This window comes from Ruditapes philippinarum, unplaced genomic scaffold (genome assembly GCF_026571515.1).
Source record: "Ruditapes philippinarum isolate M1 unplaced genomic scaffold, ASM2657151v2 ctg123_1_1_1_1, whole genome shotgun sequence".
In the NCBI taxonomy this organism is placed as follows: domain Eukaryota; kingdom Metazoa; phylum Mollusca; class Bivalvia; order Venerida; family Veneridae; genus Ruditapes; species Ruditapes philippinarum.
In genome coordinates this window covers 288965-302421 of record NW_026864861.1, presented here as the reverse complement: position 1 = coordinate 302421, position 13457 = coordinate 288965, and the positions used below count along the sequence as shown (strand labels likewise).

General features: G+C 31.3%; 1 protein-coding gene across 1 annotated transcript; it reads right to left on the bottom strand.

The window, feature by feature from the left end:
- Positions 1 to 341: 341 nt before the first annotated feature.
- On the bottom strand, positions 342 to 12772 carry LOC132727064 (opsin-5-like). The gene is made up of 5 exons (XM_060712474.1): positions 12628 to 12772; positions 8836 to 9018; positions 7499 to 7606; positions 4731 to 5044; positions 342 to 743 (listed from the first exon to the last, which is right to left on the bottom strand). Exons 1-5 carry the CDS (start codon positions 12767 to 12769, stop codon positions 342 to 344), a joined length of 1149 nt encoding a protein of 382 aa, XP_060568457.1. The 5' UTR covers positions 12770 to 12772.
- Between the last annotated feature and the right edge of the window lie 685 nt (positions 12773 to 13457).

Sequence of the window (13457 nt, the reverse complement as noted above, 5' to 3'; positions counted from 1 at the left end):
ATTAACTTCAGTATCCGAGCATTGTATTGAGCGTACGTGTTTTATTATACTATAAAATACATATTGTAGGCAATGTACCTCTGTTCTCATTGAAACGTGGAATTTCACCCAGTCACCTCTCTGCAAAAAAGTATAGACACGCGTTACTGGCAATATGCTTTTCCATATAATGGAAAAGCAAAGTGAAGTTTTGTTTCGTATTGTATTGTTCTGTATTGTAATGCATGCACTAATGCATGCAATCCATTGCATTGCATTGAATAAACATATTTATGTTTTTGCAATGTTATGAGCAAAGTAATGTCATATGAAATGATATAACCCACGTAAACTTGTCTGTATCACAAATCAACAGTTGTAAAATTCTCCAACAGTTTAGGTGCTATCGATTCAGAGTTACTTGCTGTGTCAGAAGAATGAATTGGGTTCGACTCGTGTCTTGGCGTACATTCGACAGGCATCAACGGTATAGTTGCTTTGTTCATGTCACATTTCTTTCGTTGTTTATAAAAAATCAAATGTATTCCTCTACAATTCAAAGAACGAATGAGTAATGGACGAAATTTATTACTTAATAAGAAATAGATAACTGGGTTCACTACAGTGGATGTCTTTGCCAGGAGGACGGCACCAACAGTCAGTCGTATAGGTAGCATTGTTATGTCGCCATAGGCCGTCCACATGGAAACAACCGCATACGGCAGCCATGAAATCATAAAGCCCCAACACATTGCAAACGTTATCTAAAATAAAATAAATTAAATTAAATGCTAAGTTGCAAATATTTATAACAGATAAGTTTTTAAAGTATAACAATTCCACTATTACCCCATACAAATGTAAGAAATCGTACTAGATTAGAAAATATGTATTATAATATTGAACTCATATTTAAAAAACTGTTCAATCGTTAAAACAGGGCTTGATTGGGAAAATCCTATTCAGCCAGTGAATATACAGTTTTCGCAGCTTCCTTGACAATTTCAGACACGTTTAATGTTTCTATTGGTATTAAACAAGGGGACCCATTCTCTCCTCTATTATTTATTTTATTTGTTAATGATTTTAAAATATTGTTGATGTGTCACAGTTAACAGATACTGATTTATCTTTATCATCTGTACATATGTTATTATTTGCTGATAATATAGCTCTATTTACAACCAACCCAAACAGTTTGAAATCCTTTCTTGGTAACATTTATATTTACTTGTTTAAATCAAAGCTGGTAAGACTTAAATACGTATTTTTGAGAAAAGAAAAACACAGTGTAATTACAATTTGTATGTTAATGGTGCTTAGCTAGATATCGTTAATTAATTTTGTTACCTTGGTGCTAAAATTTACTATACCGGTAATATGAAAAATGCTGTCATGTTTTAAACGACCAAGTCCTCAGAGCATACAACAATCTCCTATCGTTTATTAGTAGACTAAATCTTAATATAAAAACACAGTTATCATTGTTTGATTATCTTGTAGTTCCCATACTTCTATATGGCTCAGAAGTATGGGGAGTATACAATTATAAAGAAATTGATAAACTTCATTTTCGTTTTTGCAAGAGAATTCTTGGTGTTAGAACCAAGATATCAAATGTTGCTGTACTGGGTGAGCTTGGTCGTTATCCATTGTCTGTATTATGTAAAGAGCGAGCTTTAAAACAACGATTAAAGATAATGAACTGTCCAGGTTCACTGATGTATAACTTTTTTCAGAATTAAAGTCACCAGAAAATCTTAATTCAAATAATTCCTGGACATTGTCTGTGAAAACATTGGTAAATAATTTAGGTTATGGATACTTATGGAATGAAACAAATTTTGATATTAATATATGCCTGTATTAAAGCAAAGACTACAGGACCAGTATGTACAAGAGTGGAGTGAAACAATTGCAAATTAACCAAACCTTAAATTTTACAGTTCGTTTAAGACAGAATTTTTTTTGAAAAAATATTTGACTGTAGTAGGAAAAAAGTTCCTATAGACAAACACTGTCTCGATTAAGATTGTCGTCACATAATTTAGTAGTTGAAAATGGTAGATTTGTTGGAATTGATATAAATGATCGTATCTGTAAATTGTGAAGTACTCATGTTGAAAACGAGTACCATTTGTTACTCTGTTATCCTAATTATGGAGAGCTGCCTGAAAAATGTTATATAAACTATTGTTTTAGTACTTTGAATCTTTTGTCAAGTAAAAATGTAAGAAATGTTGCTATTATGAGATTATGAGCAGAATTGCTTGCAAATATGGCTCCTCCTTAAAAACAGATATGGAACTATTTGTTTAACTACTTTCAAATTATATCAATATTGTTAAAATGATCTTTTGATGTATATATCTTTTTGAATGTTATATTTATATTGCATATATTTCTGCTGTCTTGGCAAACACGAAAGTTTTGTAAATGGTCACAGGCATTTTGTCATGCCGATTTAGCCAAATAAACTGTATAAACTGTATAATGATATTAGACTCAGAATATTTGAAGCGTTTTCTATCCTCTGTACTCTAACACTTCACATCTTACTAAACGGAGACCAGAATCTTAGCCATGATATTAATTCTAAAATTGTTCAAGCAGTTCATGTATAAATTTTCATTCCATTCAATCATTTATGTTCTTAAAAATAAGATCTTTTAAACAATAGCTAGTTTCACCAGCCTTATCTTTGATATGAATTTTTTATTCCAAATATGTTAAAAATTAAATCCATTGGTTCAAACAATATTACAAATACTGTCATAATTTAACTGCATAGTACAAATATATACAAGACCTTTATAAGCTTTCTTATCTTTTTTTCATTCGTGTGTCTATTTATTGTAAAAGTATCAATACTATGTTGTTTTCATTGTTTGAAGTAAACTATGTTGAAACTAATATTTCTGTATGATTATAACGCCGCTCTTCTGAATTAATGGCGCATTCTACATGAACATGGTTGCTGTCAATTTATGGAGATTTTTAATAAAAAGATTATTGAGACAGATGCCAAGGACAAATGCCTCAGTCAACAATGCATCATTGGACATTTGTATCCAGGTGAACTTGCCAAACTCTCTCCAATTTGCTAAATGTATGGCTGTGTGATAAATGCAGTTTATGGCTTATCTTTCAATTAAATGCCACATCTAATTAATGTCCCTTATTGGGATAGGGGTGTCTATATCTACAGTTCCACTTGGAGTGTGTAGGCCGGGGGCACAAGTGTCCAATTGTTCACTTTTAATGTTGCGAAGCAAATGACCTAGGGGGGAGGAAATGTCCGTATATTTATTTTACCTTTGAGTGTTTGGCATAAACAAGTTGCGAAGTTAGTTGAAATGTGTTGCTTTTTTGAAATCATTGTACTGTACTTCTCAGCTGTACGTTCGCCGTAAAACTATTATAGTAGGAAAACACCTATACTTCAAATATATCTTCCACGTGTCAAAATGACATTAGTCATAACAATCAAGTCTGATTTAAAAGTGTATTGGTTCATGATAAGTCAGTCATACCATACATAATTATACTGACAATATCATTCAATATATGTGAGAACAAACCATGAAATGATTATTATATTGATGTACTTGGTAAGATAAATGTGAGATTCATGATCCAAAATTACCCGATAAATTGTTCTAGAACAAAGTATTATTATCATTCAAAACATCCATGCAAATGTTCATGTTTAATCAATTAGAAAGAGATCAACACATTTTCAATAAATATCTTAAAAGGATATCAAAATGACATTTGCCATTTTTATTAAAGTCGGTATTTGAGTACTGACACACCTGTAGAAGGATTCTTTCGAATAGAGTACCTACCAAATATTCACTGAATTGCACATAATTTATTAGGTGGCATTATACGGCGAAAAGAATGAGTAGCATTTGAATAAGAGCTCTCGGTATTAAGATGAAGACATCGGAAACTACAACTGACAATAAGTCAAGCGAAATATTAATATGCACGTTGTGGCACGTGGAGCAATACTATCCATGAGAATATCACATGGATAGAATATTACCTTTTGTTAACTTAAAGGGTATTAAAGCTATATCTTACAAAACATGTTGAATAAAATTTACCAACAGTTAAAATATACATGTATTTGTACCATAATTGTTTACGGTTGTGACATGAATGGATATATCTATTATTTAACACAAATGAATATTGTACGTTGAACAGGAAAAGTCAATGTCTTGGAGCAAAGTATTATTCTACAATGTTTTCGTGCATTTTGCAATAGTTTTTTAGCCATTTTACTATATCTATTTCATACTAGTACTTTGGAAATATGTTTTATTTCAACAATAATTTTCAGCGGATGTTTAGCTATATATACCTTTAAAATATACTATGCTCATCTTTGAGTAAAATAATTTTATCACAAACATTTATTGAAATCTTATGAAATTCTTATTGAATAATTCTTATAAATGTGCATGAAAGGATGTACAATATATGTATTGGAAGCTGTATTCCCTATTTTATGTAAAGTAAAACAGGTCCTTTCTTAGAAAGATGTCATTTGTGTGTTGATAATACTATATATTCATATTGTGACCTACTATATAACATATATACTTTCTGTGAAGTCAAAACATTTTGATTTTATTATTAAAGAGACAGTGTAGCAATTTCAATGTTTTCAAATACGTTTCACTTATTGTATCAAATTTGAGCATTACATATTTTTAAATGACTCAGAAAAATGTAATCACCTTGATCAGGTATGATTCTTTCCTTGACATTTTCGTTGTGTTTGTATTACTACCTCGTACAGTTCGATGACTACTCCGGCTTCTATGAAATATCAATGTGTATGAAATGACCATAATTACTGAAGGCATACTGATACAGAATATGGACATCAACGTGATGAATACTCTGTTCTCATCCCACTGTAACGTGCATGACGTGCCATACGATTCGAGTGAGTACGATCCCCAGCCAGTTAGAGGTAAAGATGACCATGTGATGGAGTATGCATATGTGAACAAGATCGTATTTTTGATGAACCTTTTGCTGGATATATCTGTAATGGTAAAATAAAAAATTCTTTGATATTAATTCTAGAGTTCACTATGAACGTTATATTCTATACATCTAAACGGTTTACTCAGGGAAATCAGGTTTGCCAGTATTCTATCCTTGGCTGTAGAAGAACACGAAATATTTTAGGCAATTGGAAAGATGATAATTAGATTAAAATTTACATGAATATAATATTACTAGTATATGACTAAAAGCCATATTTGGACAGTTGGAAGCGAGATAAATTGATCCGAATATCGGTAGTTAATATTAGAAATATTTTTATTGGGATATAATAAATCAACATTCTTTTATAAAAAGGAGACGATGTGAATGCTCTTCAGTTATGGAGGAAATAAAGATAAAAGAAGAATGAAATCACATCAAACTACATGTACCAGAATCTTGTTATTCTACTGACATTTATAAAATTGTTATCGAGTAACTGAAATATATACTGCACGACTTGCTAAGTGCCTTCCGCAGTGATACGAAAAGAGCGTGTCCCTAGCAACAGGTATCAATAACAATTATGAGAGCGAACGGGATGCGAATTAAAATGGTACAAGGGCATCGCGGTAGTCTGACGCGGCGAGTCACCTAAATTTCAAGTTGTATGAAGAAAAACATTTTGTTAAAGTATTATTTGCCAAACGAATTCTTAAAAATTATTTGAACTTTAAAACGATTTTTGTTATGCCACATAATTATATTTTGTCTTGGTTTTCACAATATTTACTTTGGATTTCGATTGTAACTTTATCAATTTCTGTTAATGTTACCTTTCAAATGGCGTAAATTCAATGTATACTGTTACGAGCTTAACGCAACAGAGAAGATTAAGCAGCAACAATGATACATTTTATTTCATTAAGGAAAAAAGTTATTTATAGTAATACAAAGATTATGTGATTAAAGTTTATCTGTCAAAAATTCATTTGTCCACAACTAAAATTTAATCAATGTCCTAATGTTAAACACACTGTCCGAAATTCAATTGTTCAACACTCAAACTAACCAATGTCCAATGTCCACATCAGAAGATCACAGTATGTCCAAAACACTTCCCGCACGGAATATTCCTTTGTTAGTCTCACGAAATCATAAGTACAATAACACACACTCAGTATATCAACATCACACAATATCACAAATTAGCATACACACACCCGAAGTACAAACATTCATTTTTATAGATATACTATCAATAAACTATAATACTTAACTTCTTAGGATAAGAATATTCAAGAATGTATATGAAAAGAACATTTTTGAAAGAAGATTAATGACCATGAAAAGTTATATAAATATTAAATAAACAAAATTATCAAAAATAATAGTTGCAAGTAGGTATCGAATCAACGACCTCAAGAGTATCAGTCGTGTGCTCTACCTACTGGGATATTCAGGAAATAGATTCTAAATACATTGATAATAAAGCCTATATACATATCAATACTCGCCTTTTATATGGATTAAATTATAAGTATATGAATTATAGTTACAAGTCCGTTTATGTTCAAATAGAAAATTGCATCCACACTTGTCTGTATATATATTTGGTATGTATATATGTTAACATTGTATTTAGCGTCTTTCTTGTAAATGTAAATGGCCAAAGACAATCTAATTGCTGATTTCCAATAATTTGAGCAGAACTGCACTTACAATAGAATAATAAGAAATGCTTATTATTTCACATCTCAGATAACATAAATTGTTTAAAGTCGTTACACAAATTAGAAGATCAAGTGTACTATCAAACAATTGTGGATCTCTGACATTTAGTACAAATAGTTCAGATATTTAAATCATCACATATTACAAAGAGGACCAACGCATCTTACGTGTTAATCAGAAAAACACGGACGCTTGGAAAATTCTTCAACCACGATTTGTGCTCTTGGACAGGGAGCGGGAGCCGGAAACCTAACATCTGATATAGGATGTATTGTACTCGTTGAACTCGTATATAAATAAAGCTGTTTTATATAGATTTAGGCAAGTTGTTTTACGCATTTTATCCATTGATTTTTAAAAAAAATGGAACATTGTTTAAATGAAGTATTAAGTTTATGTTTCTTACATTTCTTACTGCTATATGGTATCGTGATGTTTTAATTATTTCAGGTTGTATATTGGTGTTTTCGACCGGCGGCCTCATATCACGATGGGTGGGGGATAGGGATGTTAGTCGCACATGTCGCACAAAACACAGTACAGGTTTCAAAACTTCAGATGCCCTCTCCGAACTTTAATTCATGCACGGACATAAAAGGTAGAAGACAAGTAATCAGCAAAAAAAGTATATTTGAAGTTATTTACATGCTGTTATGATAAGACATCGCCTCACGTGTTATTTCAGATCTCGGGTTGCTAAAAGGAACTGTTACCCTGAGAGACATGTGCTTTTTTTTATCATAATATCGTCTGCCAAATATGCTCAAACACTTACTGATGTGAGGATGGCATATGCTGATGTAACGTGTGAGCCCCATAAGAGTTAATGTTGTAATACTGACAAGTCCAAAGAAAAAGCCAAGGAAGCCGTAAGCAACGCATCCTGAAAACAAAGTTTGCAGAAAATTACTATTTAACCATTTGCTTAAATTATTTTTACTTCTGTTTCTTTTAAGCATTTAGTAAATTTGCATTTAGTATAAAAGTCAAAATACAACTTGCTTTAACATTTTTCTACATTTAAAAAAAAATCAAATTCAATGCTACTTTCTTAAGATAACAAATACCTATACTGCTTATAGCTTCCAACACAATCGAAATAAGATCAATTTGCAGAAACTAAATGCTACGAACTTTTTGAAATAACGATACTACCAAAGAAATACTAAACCGCATTACGATCAAAACTTTTCATTTAAAGATGTTAAAGTGATGACAAATTATTTCTACTCGCACAGTCTATAGTACTTGCATTTCCATTCAACCAGTGATGATATTAGAGATGAAATTAGATGAACACTAACCTATATTCTAATTGAACTTGTGATGATGAATAGCAGAAGACAATATAACTTTCCTGTACTTATATACACTCATTGAGGTTTGAAAGGAGGCGATATTGAAAAGGGACGTAACACTTTAAACTTGTCTTTGTATACAATCATTGAACATTGAAGAGGGCGATATTGAAAAGCGACGTAACACTGACCTGTATTCCTTCTATACAATCTTTGAGAATTGAATGGAGGCGCTATTGAAAAGGGGCGTAACACTTACCTGTTTTTTCTATACAGTCTTTGAGAATTGAAGGGAGGCGAATTTGAAAAGGGACGTGACATTTTCCTGTTTTCAACACAATGGGAGGCGATATTGAAAAGAAACGAAACACTTTAAACCTGTCTTTGTATACAATCATTGAACATTGAAGGGGGCGATACTGAAAAGGGACGAAACACTGACCTGTATTCCTTCTATACAATCTTTGAGAATTTGAGGGAGGAGCTTTTGAAAAGTGACTCGTGAACCTGCATTTATATACAATCATTGAGAATTGAGAAGGGTTGCGCTATTGAAAAGGGAAGTAACACTTACCTGTATTTCTTACAATCTTTGAGAACTGAAGGGAGGTGCTATTGAAAAGGGACGTAACATTTCCCTGTATTTCTTTCTATTTGAAGTGAGATGCTATTGGAAAGGGACGTAACACTTACCTGTATTGGAAATTGATTGGGGACGATATTGAAAAGAGACGTGACACTTACATGTTTTTCTTTCTCTACAATGTTTGAGATTTTAAAGGAGGGCGATATTAAAAAGGGACATAACACTTACCTGTTTTTCCATACAACCAATGATGATTAAATGAAGATGATATCGGCAGTGGAAAGGCACTTATGGGAAGTATAACATCACTGAAGGCTAGATTTAAGATGTAGTAATCTGACATGATGAGAGATTTCCAGTTGTGAAGACACGTATATATCACCAGCGCATTCAAAGTTAGTGCAAGTATAACTAAAAAAAATGAGAAACCAAAACAAATTGTTAACCATTTGATATTTTAACAGAATATTCAAACACAATTTGCTGTCCGAAAACAAGAACAGCGTGATATATTAAAGGAATATTCAAACACAATTTGCCGTCCGAAAACAAGAACAGTGTGATATATTAAAGGAATATTCAAACACAATTTGCTGTCAGAAACAGTCCAGGGTTACATCGATAATAAAAACCGTATTGGTTGTAAATTAAAGTTACATGCCTAGAGCTGTAGGTGAGTCATCATACTATCAAATTGAAAAATCTGTACTAAGATATTAAAAAGTAAAAAATTCAATATTCAAATGATAATAAATATGTTATGCGCGATAAATGACTGATTTTGAGGGTAGGTATCACCATATTTCTACTGCTGTGTAAGTAACGCAGTAAGGACTTTTTTTGTATACTTCCGTCATTCTTAGTAATTTACATTCCTTTATTCAGTTTACGATATTTTTTTATACATTTTAATTTTTTTCACGAGAATAAACATAAACCTGAAGGTATGCTGCTTAAATATACCAAGAATTAACAACCTCTAAAAAAGTAAGAATTTAATTGTAAATTATATCTAGTAACTTAAAAGGACATTTAGACAGGACTGATTTTAAGAAAATATGAATGCTAGAGGCATTTTATAGTACAAGTTATATCTTGAGTGTTTTAAGCTAATATGGGTATGCTAAAGACGATGAGGGTGGATACCAAGAAAATAAAATTGACCTTGTCCTTCAGAAGGTCAATCCAAAATGGCCGCTTAAAAATACTAAAATAGGTCATTAAAATTATGATACAATATGATGCAATTAATTATTCTTGTCAAAATCAGATGATTATTTAATATGATCAGATTTTAATGAGATTGGCCACCAAATATAGCCAATAATAAGCCTAATGGCTCAATTAACAGTATATACAGTACTGTTTTACTAGCGCGTTAAGGTATAATAATAAGATTGAAAAAATCACTTTTTATGATTTTTTACTTGACTTATATTTAACCACAAGCTTAGTTTATAAATATTACCAAAGAATTAATATTTCGTAATAACAAATTAATATTTCATAATTACAAATTAATAGTTCGTAATAACGAATTAATATTTCGTATTTACGAAATAATATTTCGTAATAACGAATCAATATTTCATAATTAAGATTTTATATTTCGTTAAAACGAAATAATATTTCTAATTGGGAATTATTATCTCATAAAAACGAATTCAATTCCGGAAGAAAGTGTGGAAAATATCACTTCAGGTGTTCCGTAATTTTCAACATTATTTGTAGCTATGATATTTATTTAAGTTGTTCATTGTGTTTTCATATATTTTGGATTTATTGTGGTAATGAATATTTAAAAAATATTTTGAAATGTCAAAAAATGTCATTTCAATGCCATAAACACAACACAAACCGAGACAAAAAGTGTTTTAAAATATATACTGCCCCCCCCCCAAAATAAATAAAAAAATAAAAAAATAAAATAGGATATCTTAATGTAACAGCAAAGTTATCTATAAAAATATTATTTGTTGTAAATCGAGTTATATTTTCTTTGACCATATAAAAGTCACGTGGGTAGGCTACACAGTAGAGGTGTTAAAATATAATTGTATTACACCCTTTGTTAGCCATTGAAATAGTATTAAATGTATAAAGGATTTTCAAAAATGGTTATTATTCAGAGCGGGCGCTATGGTGCAGTGGTAACACTGTCTGCCTACAAATCAAGGGGTCGTGAGTTCGATCCCCCGCTACTCCACTGAACGAATAAATGACTACGAGATTGACCTAACCAGGACATAGACACAGAATGACGGCAACGATAGAAACAAGAGAAGACCTTAACGGAACAGGAAACAAGTACCGAAAGTACAAGACCGAAGACGACGACCGATAACAGAAGGAAAAACGAAGACAAAAACTGACAACAAGTGAACAAAGACGAGGACCGATAACATAAGAACAGAGACAGGGACCGATAACAGAAGAACTGGCAACAACCGAACATAGACGTCCACTAACAACAGAAGAACTGGCAACAAGCGAACAGAAACAGGGACCGATAACAGAAGAACTGACAACAACAGAACACAGAAGAGGACCGCTAACAGAAGAACAGGACAAAGACCACCGATAACAGACGAACTGACGACAAACGACCATAGACGAGGACGAAAAACTGGCAACAACCGAACATAGACGTCCACTGATAACAGAAGAACTAGCAACAAGCGAACAGACACAGCGACCGATAACAGAAGAACAGGACAGGGACCGATAACAGAAGAACTGACAACAAGCAAACAGAGACGTCGACCAATAACAGAAAAACAGAAACAGGGACCAATAACAGAAGAACATAGACGATGACAGATGATAGAAGAATGGAGACGGTGATCAATAACAGAGACGGGAACCGATTACATAAGAATTGACAACAAGAAAACGGAGACAAGGACTGATTACAGAAGAAAAGAGACAAGAACCGATGACAAAAGAACGAAGTCGACAACCGATAACAGAACAGGACAGGGACCGATAACAGAATAACATAGACGGGAACTTATGACAGAAAAATTGACAACAAGAAAACGGAGATCATGACTCTTATTTCAAAAGAATAGAAAAGAACGGATAACATAAGAACGAAGAAGAACGAAGACGACGACCGATAGCAGAAAAACAGAGACGAGAACCGATAACAGAACATCTAACAACAAAAGAACTGAGACCAGGACCGATTACAGAAGAACGAAGATCACGACCAATAACAGAAGATCTGACAACAAGTGAACTGCGACGAAGACCAATAACAGAAGAACGAAAGTCACGACTAATAACAGAATACCTGACAGCAGAGAAATGCGACGAGAACCGATAACAGAAGAACGAAGACGACGAACGATAACAGAAAACGAACACCAAAACCCAAGAGTACTCAGAGAACAATGCCTTAATTAATGTATATTTTGCATGCAAACGTTTTAACTCCCTCACACATCTTAACGCTGAAGGCATAGAGTGCCAGATAAAATATAGCATTTAGGGCAGGAAAGAGTGTAGTGTTCGCTGCGTAAACCCTTAATATGTTTAAATGCCTTAAAATTTTCAGTACTATTTTTAATATTACTTCTATATTACTATTATATTAGCCTATAGAAAAATGTCTACCATCTTGGATTTTTCGGCCATATTGGATTGTTTTGTGCTTTAAATTCTGTTTTGGTGTCTAATTTATTTTTACCTAAACATGCATTGTGACAAATTTCAGGTTTTTTCTTTCTTTGATATATCATCCATTTATAATAAAGAAATTTGGCGGCCATTTTAGTGGTCATTTTAAATGGCCATTTCAATGGTCAAGATCAAGTTTTTCAATTTGGTATCCACCTTTATCGGATTCAGCATACCTTAAATAGGTAAAATACACCAAGATACCACTTGTACTACAAAATGCCTCTAGCATCTTATAGGGAGCCAAATTCTCAAAATCAGTCCGGTCTAATTGAACATAAACTAGAAGCAAGTTTCTAATATGTGTGACTTTTTACAAGTACAGGCTTACAAACTTACAAATAATTACAAGGTATCCTCCCACGATGTCGTCCTCCCAGTTGTGGAGTTTAGAGAGTGCATCAGTTTCAGTGTCAACTGTATCATCGTTCACGTCAGATTTATTTCTGAATTGTACAGATGCTTCGACTGCATCACCCATTGTCTGTCACTAAAATTAGATGGAAAGAAAATCAAAAGATAACTCAAAGATAACTTTTTTTGTCTTAAGATTTTTTTCTAAATAATAATAATAATAATAATAATAATAATAATAATAATAATAATAATCTTAATAATAATAATAATAATAATAATAATAAATAATAATAATAATAATAATAATAATAATAGTAATAATAATAATGATAATAATAATACATTTTTGTAATAATAATTATAATAATAATTATACATTTTTGGTATAATAATAATAATAATAATAATAATAATAATAATAATATAATAATAATAATAATAATAATTATAATAATAATAATAATAATAATAATAATAATAATAATAATAATAATAATAATAATAATAATAATAATAAAAATAATAATAAAAATAATAATAATATTTATAATAATAATATTTATAATTATAATAATAACAATACTAGTTATTATAAAATAAATGAATAAATAAATAACAGTTATTATAATATAAAAAATAATAGGAAATAATCAAATAATGAAAAATTAATAATAAATAAATAAATAAATAATAGTAATTATGATATAAAAATAATTTAATAATTACATTGTTATAATTATACATGTATATGTATGTTATGATGATGGGTGTTGAGCCCAAGTCAGAAATAAAGTATATATGTTCTATTCCGT